Here is a 19,457-nt window from a genome sequence, read left to right on the forward strand (position 1 = left end):
AGATACAAGTACATAGCCAATATTCATAACTTCAAATACAAAAATGATGATGATGATGGGCGATCACTCGTTACCGATATGATCATCTTCCATGGGAGTTATGGGTCTTCAAGTGGCTAATAAGGCCAGTCCCTGAACCACAAGTTCTATTACAATGAGGGCAGATGTTTTCAGGCTCAGCAGGAGGCTGCTGACCATGACTGGAAGCCAGTCTCTCCTTCCTCCTACGCCTCTTGTCATCTTCAGCTTGTCAGCGAGCAAGTTCGCAGTCTGTTCGAATGCCACGATCTTCAAAAACCCTGTGCCATAAATGAGAAAAAGCTACACTGGCACAGCTCAGGTGATGCTGAATTTCTGCATCAATATCTGCCTTGGATGAAAGATGACTTCCAAGGTAGAGGAAATGATCGACATCCTTCAGTCCCACTCCATTGATTTTGATAGATGGGGCATGTAATACCTCATTTGGAGAGGGCTGATAGAGCACTTTAGTTTTCTAGAAATCAAGACAAGCGTAAGCATCGGCAAACACATTCAAGATAGTCTGAAGATCTTTCTCAGAGTGGGCAAAGATTGCGTTGTCATCAGCATACTGAAGTTCCACAATAGATGTTGTGGAGATCTTACTCTTGGTTTTCAGCCTGCTAAGCCTGAACAGCTTTCCGTCCATTTGTAAATGATTTCAACGCCAGCTGTAAACTTCCCAGCAATTAGGTAAAGAATGATGGCAATAAAAACCGCAAACATGGTTGGAGCGATGATACATCCCTGTTTGTACTTTAAAAGGTTCACTCTGGGAGCCAGTGCTGCTCAGAACAGTCGCTTTCATGTTATCATGAAGCAATTTTAGGACACTGATGTATTTATCAGGACATCCAATCTTAGAAAGTACAGTCCAGAGGGCACAGCGATTCACTGAATCAAAGGTTTTAGTTAGATCAATGCTCCACGCAACATCGCTCTCAGGGTCATGGAGACACGCAAGCCTCTCCACCACTACAAGGTGGTGATCCATGGAGAGGACAAAAATGATAAACACATACAGACAACATAATCATAACCAGCAAATTACAACCTCCTTTGTACAAGTTTTGGTTCAACTATAGGACCTTGGTTGCAACAATGATCTATACGGTCACAGTTTATGTCAATTAATGTCACAGTATGAATTCTTCTAGTTTTAAAAAACCCAAAGAAACAGCCAATACAAGAGCTCTGCCTAAAGCCCATTGATGTCAATGGAAAGACTCCCATTGAATCAACTGAATTTGAATCATAGTCACACATTATAAACTCCGCTATAATAATTTCAATCGTAGAGCAAATGAATACCAAATGCCTGCACTGAAACTCCAGATATCCTCTTCAGGAAAAAAAAATCCAATCTGCTGCATTAAGTGTCTGATTAATGAAGAGAACAAAAGCTGCAAGTGGCTCAGAAGCTCTTGTGATCTGAAATACGTGCCCTTTAAAAAGTTCTTATACAGGCTTTCCCTTCAGCTACTGCTGAATTATACTGCTGCTGATTCAGCAAGAATTTCAGCCTTATTGACTAGGGAGAGGTATATAATTTTATACCATAAAGTTTTTGAAGAATCCTGTGACAAATGGGAGCACAAAGAAGAAGGGGGAAAAAAGGTATAAATAGCTGAGGATGAAGAAATACAATATATACATCCAAAGTTAAGTATGGTCACAGCAAAGCAGTACAGTGCTGAGGCTTTACCAAACGCAGGATGGAAGAAATGCAGAAAGCTGATGTTTTCTAAATGCCAAAGTAACATGGTAGAGAATTAAATGATCCGCTGACTTCTCCCTCAGGACAAAACAAGCTAGTCCTGATATAACTAACTGTGAGTATAAATTTCAGTGACAATTTTTCCCTTGACATGTCATATTGCCAAAAATGTTCAAGGTGTATACTACTGATAGTTATTTTGAACAGTTTCCAGAAAAGTAAGCAGTATGTCCCAGAACAAAAAAAGCATCCCTTTCCTACTGAAGATCAAATAACTATAACGGATCAGAATTTTCCTCCCATTTTAGAGCTTTTTGTGATATTTCCCAATCTACCCTGATGCCAACATACAACATAAAGGATAGGACAGTTACCTGATTTGGAATTTAGAGACAGCATGAAATAGTACCAAAATATTTGAGTTATACTAAAGCTATACTGTGTTTTGTATAAAATTCTGAATTTATTCTTTCTGACTTTATAAATTCAGTATCTAGTAAAGTTAATATTTTGTGAATCCAGCTGTATTGCTCCGAGTGGGTAATAAGAGAAAAACTGCATTTAAAATCTTAAACCCAAAGAAGCCTGGGAAAAATTCTCTGTTCATTATAGTAAAAGTGAGAAAAATACAACAAGCAACAACAAAGACCTTTTTGCAAAAACTAATTTATAAGAGACATGACTTGGTCTAGGCTTGGCCCACGTTTTAGGGTCAGTAAAAATGTCCAAAAACTTTTAAGGAACTTGAGGACAATGAAAGTGTTTCCATTTTTATTTTTAAGCTCCTACAGGATGTTTTTAAATGAATAAACAGCCCTTTGCAGCATCTGCAACCTCCACAATGCATCATTGTGCTTGTGCCGGAAAATCTAAGCTGAGAAATGCAAAAGTAAAACAGCAGACACAGTAAAGAGTATGTCAGATACTTAAAATTGTTTTAATCCAAGGTGTTCTTGAAGGGAGTCAGTTTGTAACCTGATAGTTTCCCTTTAAATTGGCTTTTTTCTCTAAAAATAGAAGACACTGTACCTTTTATATATATTTTGTATTTTATTTAATGAACACTTCATGATTATTGCCCAAATATTCTCACTCATTTGACCTAATAAAGAGGTATTATTGCTTGTAGGTAGGGCCCAATTCTGAATCTGGATGGAATGTACATATCTCTGTTGAGAGAAGACTCAGGTAAAGGTGGAACCGGACACATACACATCAGTAGCTTTTAAGACTTCATGTATAAGAGATCACATCAAAATACTGATGGTTCACTTCTCTATACTGTTGAGCGTTTTTGCTGGACTACACTGCCATTTGTGCACTCTTCTAGCCTTAGGAGAAAGAAAGAAGCTTCCTTCTATTGTAAAATTTGAACACATGTACATTTACCTGCAGTTCTGACTTTTGCACGGTATTACACAAAATGCAAAGCTTCCCCATGCCTACTGCATTAAACACTATCCTGACTACATGATTTTATAACATTACAAAAGTGATTACTTTAGATTTTGGAAGGTGCTTTTATAGTATGTATGTATTCCAGATTTTTCAGTTTTCTGGAATGGAAACAAACAAGTAGCTCAGCTGGTGTATTTAAAAAACATGTTTAAACTTGGTTTGCTTTAGTTGAACCAAGATGAATAAGAGTCATAACTGTAGTATAACCATGGAGTAGATCATCCTTTATGTCATTGCATTCTCTCAGTATGAAATTCCCAGTGACTATTCGATCACATCCTATTTCTCCATGTCCAAAAAAGCCAAATAGGGGAACATTAGGGAAAAACTTCCTAAATGCATCTGCTTCAAGATTCCTTTTGGTTTTATAATACTGGTATCCTCTGCCAACACACGCAAACATGAACCCAATGGTGTTGTGCTCAGGAATGTTTGCTGCTTTGAGACGCTGCATTGCTGCTTCTACAGTCTGTTCATCAGTTACATCCTGGTCTAACAAAACTGTAGCACTCTGTAGCTGGGGTCCACTGAAAGCCAATCCAACCACACCATAGGAATCGCCAGCCTCAGTGTTACTGAAAGACAACAGACACCAAATTAGAAAAGATTCCAAAGGAACCGATCTCGATTTAAATACAAAGGCTGCACTAGAACATTATACAAACTGAACACCCAGTATAGACGACAATATTCTAAAGAGATTTTTTCAGTCACCCACAAAAGCAACAAAGATGCTCCAATAAGTCAAGTCAAAGGCAGACTGGCAGACACCCGCTATTCACAAGCCAATGGCAAACCTTTCCTATTCCTCAGCAATGGAAAGATATCCTTCTTGGACATTTGGCATAATGTCCATGGCATATGTTTTCCCTTGGCAAACATACTATAGAACAGCATTCTCCAACTTGCAATACTTATGCACAATGGGGTTTAAAGAGTACTTCAAATCAGAACATTGTCTGAGCATCGATTACTATATGGATATAAACTGGCCGTTGGGAAGTTTAGGCTTGAAATTAGACAACGCTTTCTAACTGTCAGAGGGGTGAAGTTCTGGAACAGCCTTCCGAGGGAGACAGTGGGGGCGAAAGACCTCTCTGGCTTTAAGATTAAGCTTGATAAGTTTATGGAGGGGATGGTTTGATGGGATAACGTGATTTTAGTCAATAGGTCAATAACGTGCCATCGCTGGTAATTAGTATCAATGGTCAATGCGGGTCTGGCTGGAGAATCTTGCCCGCATGCTCGGGGTTCTACTGATCGTCATATTTGGGGTCGGGAAGGAATTTTCCTCCAGGGTAGATTGGCAGAGGCCCTGGAGGTTTTTCGCCTTCCTCCGCAGCATGGGGCAGGGGTCGCTTGCTGGAGGATTCTCTGCGACTTGAAGTCTTTAAATCACGATCTGGGGACTTCAACAGCTGAGTCAAGGGAAAGTGGGTGGGTCAGCTTTTGTGGCCTGCATCATGCGGGAGGTCAGACTAGATGATCATAATGGTCCCTTCTGACCTTAAAGTCTATGAGTCTATAACTACCAGGGCTGTCAATTGCAGTTAAAGCCTATGATTAACTGAAAGTAAAATTAACAGGTTAATCGCATACCTGTGGGCGGGGTGGGAGGCACTGGTGGCAGGGGGGCTGGAGCAGCCCTAGCCCACAGCTCCCCAGACAGCGGGGAGGGGGATGGAGCCCAGCACCCCAAACCTCAAGAGCGACTGAAGCCCTGTGCCCCCAGCTCTGACCCTATATTTGAAAATATAGAAAACCCCCAAAATATTTAAATGGTATTCTAATATTGTTTAACAGTTCGATTAAAACTGTGATTAAGATTAATTTTTTTAATCGCTTGACAGACCTAGTAGCTACATATTGAAGCAGCATCTTTTGTAGAGACTGAGGCTAGCAATTTTTTCAAAAGTTAGAAATCTCAGGCCACAGAATTTTCAAAAACCCAGGGGATTATCACTGACATCTCAACACCTGACAGGAAGAAATTACGTACACTGGACCCCCTGCTAGAATGCGGGGCTTTGGATCCATGCACGGTTCCACGTTCCTATGGATTCCAATGAAGGTAATTACATCTGGGATCCATGCGCGGTCCCGCGCTATAACCGTATTCGCGCTAGAAAGACGCACATTCTAGCGAGGGTCTGCTGTAGTTGTTTCACATTACAATGGACAAAAATGGAAGTAATACACTTAAGGAACAATTTAACACACAAATTGGAAGACATGATAGCAGACACACACACACACACACACACACAAAAATGATGAAATCTGTAATGTAAAGCTTTTATAAACTGGCTGGCAAGACTGGCCTCCCTAAAAATGAGCAATTACAATGTTACTATATAATGCATAATGAGAAAGAAAAGAGCACAAATGCTGAAGAGTAAATCATACAGAAGGCAGAATCGATTTCAAGCAAAGCACTGTCAAACTGGAATAAACTCTCACCAGTAAAGAATCTTCAAAGCAGGAAATGTCCTCTCTAATTCACCTGAAAGTTGCTCTCTAGAATCCAAGATTTAAAACTACTTTTTGTAACAGGCCACAAAGCAAAGACATGTGACAAAGTCTACAGCTTTTCCTATTAGAGTACACAGCAGCAGCAGCAGCCCTGTATCATCTTTCCTATTACATATTTCACTGTGATTTCAAGACTTTCCTTAATACTTCATTACTACTATGAAAAACAACACTGGTTAGAAAAAGGAAGTCCTTGGGTATTTCTTCTCCCCACATAAAAATGACATCACTGTGCTTGGATGGTGCCTTTCACGGATGTCTGACTCAGCCCTATTCACAGAGGTTTCATGTCCAGTGCTGTACCCTGCTACGATTCCACAATGTTTCATCACAAATTAACTTGAAAGAGATACCCACTTCTCAGAGGTCAGTGACGTCAAGCTCTCCACATACCCCCCAGCCAAGATGATACTTTTTTCATTTAAAGGATTGATTATCTGATTAAGAAACCGATTAGCTCCCGGCTTCCAGGAATTGTAGACAAATAGAAGAACCACACGGAGCTCTGGATTATTTTTAAGACCTGGGAATACAAAACAAAAAATAAAATTTTTTACCTTTAAGGCAGGGTCTCAGTCTCTGAAATCCAAGCATTTGAATTATTCTCATTATATTTATTTTACACCTACCCACAAACACATTCAGTAATGCTGCCTAGCTCACTGCTGTCGCAGCATTGGGGAGAAGCAAGTCATCCTGTGCCCTCAAGTGGTGGGCTGGACAGTTTGCATTTTCGAAGATTATATATATATACATATATACACACACACACACACACACACACACACACACACATACATACACACACCCCCATTAATGAATGCTGAGATTCTCCTCTATAGTGCTCAAAAGCTGGCTCTGTTAGCAGAAGGACTGTACAAACCCCTTCTAGCTCTCATCGACTCCCTCAATATTTAGCTTTTTGGGTTTTTCCCGTCACAGATGAGGTACCTGTCAATTCGCAGAAGTGAGCAAGCTCATACACAAACTGGCCAAATTACTCTTCACAAGCAAGACATTTTGCTGAGCACATAGTGTGTTGACTGTACATTACGTATATATTCCCCTGGGGATTCTTGCTCTCCTCCCCACACCGCTGCTCCTCACCATGGCATACAATTTGGGGACGATGGATGTTGAAGTATGAAACAAAACAAAAAAACCACCCTGAGCCCCAGTTTAAAAAAACCAAACAATCTGAAACATTTCCAGTTGCACAGTCCTGATTATTGTGTGATGACTGTTCAATAATGCAGGAAGCTACCAAAAGAAAATGACTGTATCCAGGATTGCAACATCCCCACTCATGCACTGAGCTGGAACAACAGGATTGCTCAAATTTAACTGAAGAGATCCAAGATCACCTCTCAAGAATACACTTTGTACTTTAGTACCCTGCTGGGGGGACAAAGTTATCAATCACTGGCAGCCTTGCATTTTTGCATTTATATGGTGGTCCATGCTTCCAGGGAACCTGGCCCACCCACCCAGCCAGGAGGCAACTCGAGTTTTGCAGTCACAAATACAGCAACTCACTTCACACAGAGCCCCTACAAAACTGAGGCTACAGCACACAAAGTATTTGATATAAAATTAAATGACTTGCCTGATTCAGTCAATTTGCTTTCATCAAAGACTTTAAAAAAGTGGAAGGTATGGATTTTCACACCATCAATTTTAGGGAACAATAAAGCAAAGCCAGCTTCACCGTCTTCGATTTCTTTAGGTCGATTGCTGCTTGAGCCCATTGGAGTAACTGATAAAGAAGCGTAATGTGAATATCTTGTTTATTTTGATTAAAATACTTTTGCCTACGTAATGACATACATAAAGGGAAACTGGGTAAAAAAAAAACAGGATGCAGGTGCTTTTGAAAATATTACCTATGGTCAAGTTGAAAGTTAGTCAATTTAAAAACAAAGTCTCATTTGGTACAGCTGACCCCTGCAAATTTCTGTGGGTTTACAACCATGTGTTCATACTTTTAAAAAGTGATGACTCACTCAAACGGGGAAAGTATATACAAAGAGTCAAATGCACAAGTAAACTGAAAATAAAGGAAAATTCCCTCCAAATTCTTTCAGTGATAGCCATTGCATGTCCATTGTAACACAGAAAGTGAAAAAAAAAATTAAGTGCCATTTTTAAATCCATTGTGTTTCTTTAAATTTTGAACAAACAGATCCAGGGAAGTTTGGCCAAGTAATCTGGATCAATGAGTTTATTAGAGATAGACTCCTCAAATATGGGAGATTTTCTTAACATACACCTAGGGGACTGGTCAGAAACATGACCCCAACCAAAAAATGTAATGTGTGCTTCATGCCATCCTCTCCCAAGGAGATACAGAGAGTACAGTCTATGACCTCTCTGCATAGTCACCTCTTATTTTGTAGATGCAGTCATATCAAAGATTAAGAAATGTGAATACTGTATAACTCGCTTGGACACGAAGTATCACTTGGATCTTAAAATAATGAAAACACCATAATAATTGGGTGTGGAAGCTAATACGATCATAGAGTTTATAGTGCTTTCCGAAGTTTGTGTCTGAAATCCCATAAATCATGTCTGAGTTGGTCAAGTCGGCTATACCATTGACCTTTATATGTGACTGCTGAGCAGGTTTCTCCAGAAGAAATTCCATAATAGCCACCAGCTGATACTGAGGCCTTTGATCCTAGTTCAAATATCTAGCACATCCAATTTTTTCCAAAGTCAGTCTTTTCTATGCAGATTGAAAAATGTGAGTTTAAGAATTTTCAAGTCACACCATATAACTTAGCAGCACTGTCACGAATTCTTTAAACCGTGGCAGACATTAAGCAATTTGGAATTAGTAGACAGTGAGATACTAGTATAGTCTACATACAAATCTGTAGGACTGTGCCTCAATTTGAGAGCATTTGGGAGTCTAATAAATAGTAGTCTGTAAAAGTTAACCATTTGGTATATATCTTGAAATCAGGCTGTTATATTGCTTCCTCTTACCTACAATTCCAGGAGCGACCAGTCCCAGAACTTGGCATCGTTTTGGCAACAGCTTTTCTAGTGTAATTGCTGTTTCTTTACTATTTCTTTTCCTTGCTGTAACAAAAGAGGAGGAAAAACTAAGGCACAGAAAGGTTAAAGTGATTGGCCACAGGTTACATAGAGCCTCTGTCTGTACTCAAAGACCTCTACCCTAAGCAGCAATAGAATTGACTTTGCATATGGATTAAAACAGTGCCTTACCATCAAACCAATGCAGCTCATTGGCCACCTCATTCAGCACATGACAAATCCTATACAGCTAATGTACACAGAATAGGAAGAACTAAATATCCTGAATAGGATGAGGTAAAAAATGAGTTCTAGTACACCCTGATGTATAATTATTATTAGGACTGTCAAGCGATTAAAAAATTAACCGTGATTAATAGTGCTGTTAAACAATAATAGAATACCATTTATTTAAATATTTTTGGGTGTTTTCTACATTTTCCAATACAGTAACTCTTCACTTAACGTGGTCCCGGTTAACGTTGTTACGTTGCTGTGTGTGTGTGTGTGTGTGTGTGTGTGTGAGAGAGAGAGAGAGAGAAAGAGGGGTGCTAATGTCAGGGTGTCGTCCCCATCCCCCCCGCTCCTTTACCCCATCTCCACAGAGCAGTGGCGGGGACACGACAGGGCTCAGGATGCAGGGAGCTTGCTGGCAGCAGCTGCTGACTCAACTTGCTGATCAACTTAAAAAGGCAATGTACTTAGAGTGGGGTCAGTGTACTTAAAGGGGCAATACGCGTCTCTTTCTCACACACAGGGTGTATGTTTCTGTCTCTCTCTGCCATGCTGTCTCCTCTCCCTCCATTAGTGCTGCCTTGCAGAGTGTGAGGCTACATTAACAATATGTGACCCCTTGAGGGCTCAGCTGAGTGCTAGTTCATCATTTAGCAGTAAGGCATTCCCTGGGAAATATCCCACCCTCTGACTTCACCACCTCAACCAAGCTTCACAATCATCATTGCTGTGAACAGCATTAAAATGTTTGTTTAAAACTTACACACACACACACACACTTAGGCAAAAAAAAATTTCCCTGGAACCTAACCCCCCATTTACATTAATTCTTAAGCAAATGCAATTTCCCTATAACATCGTTTCACTTAAAATAGCATTTTTCAGGAACATAACTACAACATTAAGCGAGGAGTTACTGTATATTGATTTCAATTACACCAGAATACAAAGTGTACAGTGCTCCCTTTATATTTATTCTTTATTACAAATATTTGCACTGTAAAGAACAAAAGAAATAGTATTTTTCAATTCACCTAATACAAATACTGTAGTGCAATCTCTTTATCATGAAAGCTGAACTTATAAATGTAGAATTATGTACAAAAAAATCCCGCATTCAAAACAAAACAATGTAAAACTTTAGAGCCTACAAGTCCACTCAGTCCTACTTCTTTGTTCAGCCAATCACTCAGACGAATAAGTTTGTTTACATTTGCAGAAGATAATGCTGCCTGCTTCTTGTTTACGTCATCTGAAAGTGAGAACAGGCATTTGCATGGCATTATTGTAGCTGGCATCTCAAGATATTTACAAGCCAGATGTGCTAAAGATTCATATGTCCCTTGATGCTTCAACCACCATTCCAGAGGACATGCCTGATAACTATCCAAAGCAGTGCGGACGAACGCCTGTTCATTTTCATCATCTGAGCCAGATGCCACCAGCAGAATGTTGATTTTTTGTTGGTGGTGGTGGTTTGGGTTCTGTAGTTTCCACATCAGAGTGTTGCTCTTTTAAGACTTCTGAAAGCATGCTCCATACCTCGTCCCTCTCAGATTTTGGAAGGCACTTTAGATTCTTAAATCTTGGGTTGAGTGCTGTAGCTACCTTTAGAAATTTCACACACCTGTTCTCACTTTCAGGTGATATTGTAATTGAGTGGACAGCATTATACAAACTTGTTTCTCTTAGTGATTGGCTGAACAAGAAGTAGGACTGAGTGGACTTGCAGGCGCTAAAGTTTTACATTGTTACATAACTGCATTCAAAAAACAAAACAAACAAAAAATTTTTGTCTACATTTGTAAGTTGCACTTTCATGATAAAGAGATTGTACTACAGTACTTATATGAGGTGAATTGAAAAATACTATTTATTTTGTTTTATCATTTTTACAGTGCAAACATTTGTAATCAAAAATAATATAAAGTGAGCACTGTACGCTTCGTATTCTGTGTTATAATTGAAATCAATATACACCTCTACCCCGATATTACGTGACCCGATATAACACAAATTCGGATAGAACGCGGTAAAGCAGTGCTCCAGGGGGGCGGGGCTGCGCACTCCGGTGGATCAAAGCAAGTTCGATATAATGCGGTTTCACCTATAACAAGGTAGGATTTTTTGGCTCCCAAGGACAGCATTATATCGAGATAGAGGTGTATGTGAAAATGTAGAAAAAGATTTAGGTATTCTATTGTTTAACAGTGCAATTAATCGCGATTAACTTTTTTGAGTTAATCACGTGAGTTAACTGCGATTAATCAACAGCCCTAATTATTATATGAATCTATATAGATAGGGCCCTACAAATTCAAGGTCCATTTTGGTAAATTTCACGATCATAGGATTTTAAAAATCTTAAATTTCACAGTTTCAGATATTTAAATCTGAAATTTCATGGTGTTTTAGCCATGGTGGTCCCGACCCAAAAGGGTATTGTGGAGGGCAGTTGCAAGGCTACTGCATTGGGGATGCAATATTGCCACTTCTGCACCGCTTCTGACGGCGGGGGTAACTTCAGAACTGGGCTCCCAACCAGCAGCTGCAGAGCTTCCTGCAGCCAGGGGAGGTTCCCAGAGGTGGGTCTGACCCAGCCCCAAGAGCGGACCGTGCAGGGGAAGAGGAAGTCCCATCCCTCTTCAGTCCAGCTGGACTAGCAGCTGGAGCCCGGCGCAATGCAGGAACGCCTGGCCGGTGCACCCCCAGCCCGGCCCCTCTCCAAGCCCAGCACTTGTGGGTTTAAGGGGCCTTGGTCTGTCTGTCTGTGTGTCTGGGAGGGGAAGGGAAGAGGACAGAGAACCAAAGCGCTCTGGGGGCATTCGCCTGCCCTGACCCCCTGCAAAAAATGACAAACCCCACCCCTCACTATACCATGCTGCCCTCACTTCTGTGCTGATGGTGGCGCTGCCTTCAGAGCTGGGCACCGGGCTAGCAGCTGCTGCTCTCCACTCTCCAGATGCCCAGCTCTGAAGGCAGCACAGAAGTAAGGGTGGCAATTCTGTGACCCTCCTACAATTCCGTATTTCATGGTCCACAACATGTTTTTTCATGGCTGTGAATTTGGTAGGGCCCTATATATAGAATCACCTACATTTACATGGATCACCTCTCTTGACGCAAACACAAGGTGACAATGCCCTCTTGACAATATCACATTACCTGATTGTTTTTCTTTAAGCATCCCACTCCATTACAGTTGTACATGACAAGGTTCTCTTAAAGTATAGATAGGATTTATACATACCCCTCTTTTGTCTGTGACACTCTTCATATCCAATGAAAGTCTCTGCATCTGCTATGTAAAGTACTATTTGTGGCAGCACATGCACATTCTGTAAAGTACAAAAAGATAAATGGAAACACAGTATAAGAAAAGCAGACTCTGCTACCTAACTGCAGGCTGCCATACCTTTGTCCCACAAAGAAAACCAAAATGAACTAGAGGCAAGAGAGGGAGATTCCTGGAAGTCAGTGATAGGAAAGATCTGGCTATGACAAGCATGGGTACATCTCTAGTGCCTTTTATCAAAGAACCTCAGTGCACTTTACTGACATTAATTCTCATAACTGGCCAAACAGCTGTCAGATGGTAACAACTTTGTCACTACTGATATAGCCCACATTTGTGGCCCTAAAGGCAGAGCACTCCATGTTCAGTTGTAAATCACTAGAGACATCCAGTTACCACTTCAAGAGCTGATTTTTTTATTTATATATATATAAAAACAATAAATCTGTCCAACTGTAGTGATTTGCACACTTGTGTTTCTAGAGAAATATTCTATTTAAATATTCATTGATGTTTGGAACTAGAAATACTTTACTCTTTGATATTCGGTGGTCCAACTTCTCTAAAGTTTGTATCAGTAGCAGAGAACGTCATCTGCTTCAGCTTCGCTCATTTTAAAGTGCTATAAACCATGCATTGATCATTCTCCAGTGTATATTTAAGTAAGGAGTTAGAACTTTTAAAATTTTTTAGATGAAAAATGAGGGCTTATATTCTCCAGAATGCTGAAAAAAATGGGACCCCAGACTTGTCACAGATAACTTACTACCTGCCACTGTTTCCAAGTCGGTACTGCTGTCTGCCTGGTTAGACACAGTTGCTCAAATTAAGGATCAGTATCCACATAAGAATATATTTTAAAATGAACTTTCCTTACCATTTTATCACGATCACCTTAAACTCAAATGAAAATTTACAATCCAGTTTAAAAACTGGAATCCTGCCTATTACAGCCTGGCCCAGTCCCACTCTCTGAACAGACACCAGTCTGGAATGAGTGGACCTAACCCACTGGATCCAATGTGTGTCTAACCCCCTTGGGTCTCAGCAGTGACCAGTCAGTGTTTGTAGCTGTGCGTCTCTCAGGCACACTCCCAAGCGCAGACCCCATGTCTGGCACTCTTCCTGGGTAGTGGGGCCCTGCAATCCAGCTGCCTGGACTTGGGAATCAATGCCACAGCCTTCCTGAACTCCCAATTGCTTAGACATGTTACCTGGCTTGGGAGCTCTGGCTGCTAGCTAAACTCTTCTGGGACAAAGTGGCAGAGAAGCAAAGAACACAGGCTTAGCAAAGGAACTTCTTAACTACAGACATTTTTCTCTTTAAAAGCATTAGCGAGTTAAAGAGAACACAAAAACAAACAAAATCCTGACCACAGTCCCCCCCGCTCCAAGTCTGATCTCTCCCCTTCTGAGTGTCTTGGCTTTGGACAGTGTCCTTAGGCTTGGCAGCCCTTCCTGCCCTCTTTAGTTTGGTCTTTTTACCTGTGCCAGTGGACTGGCCCCCTTGCTTAGAGAAGCACCCCTCTTTTAAAAGTCTCTGCTTCCTTTGTTTCACGTGCTTCAGCTGGTGCAGTCCTTCCTCCCCCCAAATTCAAAGTCAATGGTCCTACCAATAGAACCCCGCCATCGTTTCAGCAGGGAAGAGTCATTCAATGTTGATTGCCCCTGATTGCTGTCACAGCTTTCCCCACTCCCACGGATGCTCTAATCCGCACAAGAACTTGCAAGACAACATTAAGGTAACACTTCAAAATGAAGGTTACAATACAAAGCAGAGCTCCTGAAATACAATGGGGATCACAAAACAAAATGGGGTTCTCTGACTTCAGTGGGTAAAGGGGTCAAGACCAGAAAAAATTAATCAAAATATGTCTCATTTGTATGACCAAACCAAGCTTTATAATGTCTTTTTAGTGAAAGAGTCAGACAAATCATGAAACTGCATAATGTGATGCTTAAGGCCAAATGGCTGAACATTCCGTAACCATAAAACAGCTGTATAAGGACATAAGAACATGAGAGCAGTCATACTGGGTCAGACCAAAGGTCCATCTAGCCCAGTATCCTGTCTTCCAACAGTGGCCAATGCCAAGTGCCCCAGAGGGAATTAACAGAATAGGTAATCAAGTGGGTGACAGAGGATGGATCACTTAATGATTACCTGTTCTGTTCATTCCCTCTGGGGCACTTGGCATTGGCCACTGTCGGAAAACAGGATACTGGGCTAGATGGACCTTTGGTCTGATGCAGTGTGGCCGCTCTTACGTTCTTATGTCCTTATACAGCTGTGTATAGATATGAATTGAAACTTAAAATGTGCACTACAACATCAGTATGGAAGAACTGACTTTAGAAAAATGTATCACCACAGACTCACAAGCGTGCACGTGGATTATACCACAGTAGTTAGAAATTCAATTGGAATGGCCAATGTATGCAGTTAACAGTGGTATTTTACCTACCTCAAGTTCTTCGGCTAATGCACGGACCAGTGAATGACTATCAGATGGACCAGGCTCAAGTGCAGAGACCCACGCAATGCTCTGCTGTGTTCTCAGTAATCTACGGGCACATTCTCTCCATAACCGGCAAACACTAAAATACAAAAATTTACTACAATATACAAAAAGGAATTTTAGCAGCTGTCAACCTTTTTTTTTTTTAATTTTTGACTTAGAAGTATCTATCCCACATTCTTATGAGAAACTCTTGCACTTAAAAAAAAAAAAAAGATCAAATTTAAATCACAAAGTGTAAATTGTTGATTGTTCTTTAATAGATGTTAGTAGAAAACCAAACTGAATGCATTATTTGCATGGGTATTGTTTTAAGATTTGTTTCTGAATTTCAAAAAATGCCAGCAATTTTGATAATGAATTGCCTTGTTCAGTACCAGTCACAATAAATTACCAAATAATGTGTCTGGGGTAGCTGGTCAAAAGAGCATATTGAACAATTCATTCCCAGCTCCTCTCTACAGCACAAATATATAAATCAGCAAAACAAAATGCTGTCAAAGTACAGAGAAGGTAACCTTGTTTTCTGCTGAAAGTGTCTAGGGACGACATACTCCTTGTACACTTGAAAAAAAGTCTTTTTTCTTGTGTTATCAGATTTGTTCACTAAGTTTATTCTTCTGACTCCTAATGATGGAGTTCAGTGGCAACAGAACTCAATGTATATAAAGAACATAGTGATGTGCCATTTTAAGTTTCTCTCCAAAAATAAACAATGTTAATTTGAGACATTCAAAACAAAACAAGGCCTCGCAATTCATTTAACATAATCAATTTGTTTTAAAAACAAACTCGTCAAGCAACTACAAAACTCCTCCTTACAGAGTGCGTGTGTCTGACAGTTACAGCTCTACTAACCATAACAGCACAGCGCTGCTAGGGCTCCTTCGAGCCGAAGAGCTCAAAATACTTTGTTAACATTTACAAACGTGGCAAGCACTATCACGAGCTTCACCCAAAGCTGGGCGGCTGCGTGAGACAGCAACAGAGAACTAGATAAGCAACAACCCCGGAGTGGCAGCACCGCGGACTCCGTCGCAGCTTGGCTGAAGTAAAGAGCGCGGTTTTTAAGCCATTCTGAGAGCGGGGCTGACTTCAAGAGAAGCTGGGAAACGCGGGCTGTTCCCGCAATGCATCCCCGCCCACCTCCCTGCAGAAGCAGCGAGGCCTGATCAGCCCGGAGCAGGGCCGAGTCCAGCCCTTGCTTCCTCTTACACATTGTTCTCGGGACTTGGAGCCTGTGCGTTGGCTTCACGTCACCCCGGCCACGGGCCCAGCCGTTCCCCCGCCGGCGCGGGGAGTGACTCGCTCGCGTCACAGGCCCGGGCACGCGCTCCTCGGAGCGTGCTCTTGGATCCCAAACTGTCCTCGGGCTCCGCCCTACGCACGGGGCGGGGAACAATCGGGGGCCCGGTTCCGGGGGCGGGCGAGGGCCCAGGCAGGAGATCGGGGCACAGCCAGCTCCCAGGGCGACACCGGGGCTGTCTGAGGGAAGGAGCTGGGACGCGAGGGTTCAGCCCGCGAGGGCAAACGCCAACTCCCCCGGTGCGGATCGAGGGGACGCCCGAGGCCGGTCCTCACCAGGCCGCCCGCAGCAATGCCTTGGTGGGCAGGAAGCTCAGGATCCGCTCCACCACCTCAGCCAGGTTACTCAGCACGTAGGCCCCTTTGCCGTCCGACTCCATGGCAACGGCCACCCACGCCTCTGCTCCCAGCGCCTGCCTCGCGCACCAAGAAGCGGGCTAGGAGCCGGAAGCTCCTGGCCGCGGCGCATTCCGATTGCGTCATCCGCACAGACCCCCCCCACTTCCGGTCTCCGCCTCCAGAGCACGTGACCAGCCACAAAGCGCTTCCCTGGTGTGGGAATGGTGCGTGTGCCGACGCGGGCGGCTAATGTTGCGAAGTGACCACGTGACATTACGACACACGCTGTAGCCGTGACTTCCAGGTCTTGGCGATGGGGGCTGGGGCATATGTGACTGATCCAGCCCGGAGAGCCGTGGGTTCGGTTCCCTGCTCAGCTATGGCCTTCATGTCTGACCTTGGGCAAGTCTCTTAGCATCGCCGTGACTCCTGTCCAGTTGTACTCTGGGGACAGCAGCAGGGCCCAGCCCCACAGGGGCTGAGGACAAATACCTTAAGGTTGTGGTGTGGTTTGTTGTTAACGCTCCCAGGGACGGGGTAGGGAGAGACAGTTATGCCTCTGCCTGCGCCTGGGGAGTGGGGCTGGGTGGAGGCAGTTTTAGAATTAGAGAGTACTGGGGAGGGGGTGTGGCAGCCTAAGCCCCAGCCCACAAGAGGCAAACAGGCTTTAGGAGCGTGCAGTGCCTCATGCCTAGATGCCCTCCCTTTCATCCTGTCCAAGCATTGCACTGCAGGTGAAGAATGTACTGCACTAGGAAAGGGGAATCTATCAGCTATGGGTCAGACCACTGGCATAACAAGAGTCCAGCCTAAAAGCTGCATTAACTGGGCCTGGAACAAGTGGATTGATGTGAGAAAGTAAAAGCTACACATTCTCCTCTGCTCCTCAAAAAAACCTACCACACCTTCCTGCCTCAAGGTGTTTGTTCCAGGCTCAGTTACATATATAAGTGAGTGATTTTAAGGCACAGGCTGTAGCCGGATTAGAGTTGATCAACTGCCCTTCTCAACCTAAGTGAATAAGAAAAACGGACACAAACCTCCAGCAGCACATCTTAAGGTAAAATTCTCCCCACCCCACACAACATTTTACTTTATAGAGAAGTAACTGTTAAGCCAACTGCACAGTTCTCTGGCAGGAAAGGGGGGGGGGGGGGGGGAGAGAAATGGAAAAAATTTAAAACCACATACAAAAAAAGCAGGTAAAGGAGATTTGGGCAGCTGTAGTACCAAACACTGCTTTTTAAGTGTCCTTTAAGAAACCTGAAGAAGCTCTGTTTAGCTCAAAAGCTTGTCTATCTCTTCCACCAACAAAAGATGTTTCAAGATCTCACACACCTTTTCTCTCTCATATCCTAGGACTAACAACTACAACACTAAACAACTTTCAGAAATGGTCAGCAGTTTCTATGTTAATGTCCCTTTAATGCAGGAGATTTCTATATGGAGAATAAGACTTGAAAGTTACTTTAGTGTCACCTATATTGAAGGTGACATTTCCTCTACCCACATGCAGCTCAAACTGCTGAAGATAGAACCATTTTTGTCCTAGACTCCCATATGACATTGCCACTGTAAGTTAAAGTAGAGTTGAGGTGCACTGTAATGCATTTTTAATTCTTTAGGTTTAGAAAGATTTTCCATTTTTGCAAGGTAAATGGGGATCAAACTGTCATATGCTCTTACTGCAAAACAATTATTTTGTTTCCTGTTTCTGATTTAGATTGTGAACTCAAGGCTGGGATTTGTTTTAGTTGTTTGACAAAGGGCAATTGTGGGGTAGCCCAGCATTCAGTGCTGTCTGCTTCTATTTACCAAATGAGGCAGGTTTGGCTACATGGCTAATGATTTTCAACTCTGTCTGATTGTGATTGTGTAGGCTTTTGGCTTTCCTAGCATTCACTCAAGATTAGAGAGGATTAGATGAGGGCTGGTATTGGAGGCTTGATTCCAAGAAAGTTAAGGTGTTTGGATGAGGAGGAAGATATTCAGAGAAGTGGAAGATTGAATCTGATTGCTTTCCTCCCATTTGCTCACTTGTTGGTTAACAAGACATGCAGTTTGAAGGTCCCATTGACCTTAGAGGATAAAGTAGCAGCAGTGAATGAGTATTTCTCCTCTGTGGCTGTGCAAGTCCATTTCCCCCTTTCCCCCCGTGGGCCTTACTACCAGTGATCCATGTGATTTTTATACCTTAGATTATAGTGTACTTTATGGGGCCATACCTGAAGTCAACTTAGGAACTTCATCTAGTGCAGAATGCATTGGTCTACATACTTAGTGGTGCTTTTCATACAAGCATTTTACACTTGTGCTCATGAACCTGAAATCCAAAGAGGTTTTGACTTGTTGACCAGTTTTTCCTTTTATACATTGCATTGGTTGGGAACACACACATGTTCATGAACAGAAAGCTATCTATATTCAAAGACTAACCACAAACAGAATAATTCTTAAAATGGTTCTTTATTCATAAACTTGATGCAAGTTTACAAATTACTGTACATTGCCAAATAATTCTGCAATGAAAAATGAAATCCAAAACAAAGCATGCCAAATGTGCATCTGTCAACCTGCTAGCCCATTAGAATATTAAAGAATTCAATAATGTATTCAAAGATTTTAGCCTCAGGTTTTAAGGAACTTTAATGCTTAAAGAGTTCTGCCTTTCACTTAAGGTTGCTATCTGAGCAATTGGCTATCAGGATTGTATGCGAATATATGTACAACCAAGTAAGCAGAAAGGCTGGCAAGTCATCCACTATACTCCCTAGAAGACTATTTGAAACAAAATAGTACGTATCAGGAGTAGTGCCAAATTCCTTCAATCTGTTCTTTCAAGCTAAAAACTGGATCTAGAAGCAAATGCACAAGGGCCCATGGGTGCCTGATAGAGAAAAGAAAAGCACAAATTTGATAGTTGTAACTAAAAAAACCAAACAAACAAAAAAAACCCACATGCTTCTGGGCTAAAAAAGTGCTTAATCCATGGTAC

At 42.0% G+C, this 19,457-nt stretch overlaps 1 protein-coding gene across 1 annotated transcript; it reads right to left on the minus strand.

The window, feature by feature from the left end:
• Positions 1–275: 275 nt before the first annotated feature.
• FBXO22 (F-box protein 22) lies at positions 276–16,587 on the minus strand. The gene is made up of 7 exons (XM_024205426.3): positions 16,400–16,587; positions 14,765–14,897; positions 12,255–12,342; positions 8,720–8,815; positions 7,335–7,484; positions 6,086–6,251; positions 276–3,771 (listed from the first exon to the last, which is right to left on the minus strand). Exons 1-7 carry the CDS (start codon positions 16,501–16,503, stop codon positions 3,345–3,347), a joined length of 1,164 nt encoding a protein of 387 aa, XP_024061194.1. The 5' UTR covers positions 16,504–16,587; the 3' UTR covers positions 276–3,344.
• Positions 16,588–19,457: the final 2,870 nt, after the last annotated feature.

This window comes from Terrapene carolina, unplaced genomic scaffold (assembly GCF_002925995.2).
Source record: "Terrapene carolina triunguis isolate 2854851 unplaced genomic scaffold, T_m_triunguis-2.0 Scaffold67, whole genome shotgun sequence".
NCBI lineage: Eukaryota > Metazoa > Chordata > Testudines > Emydidae > Terrapene > Terrapene triunguis.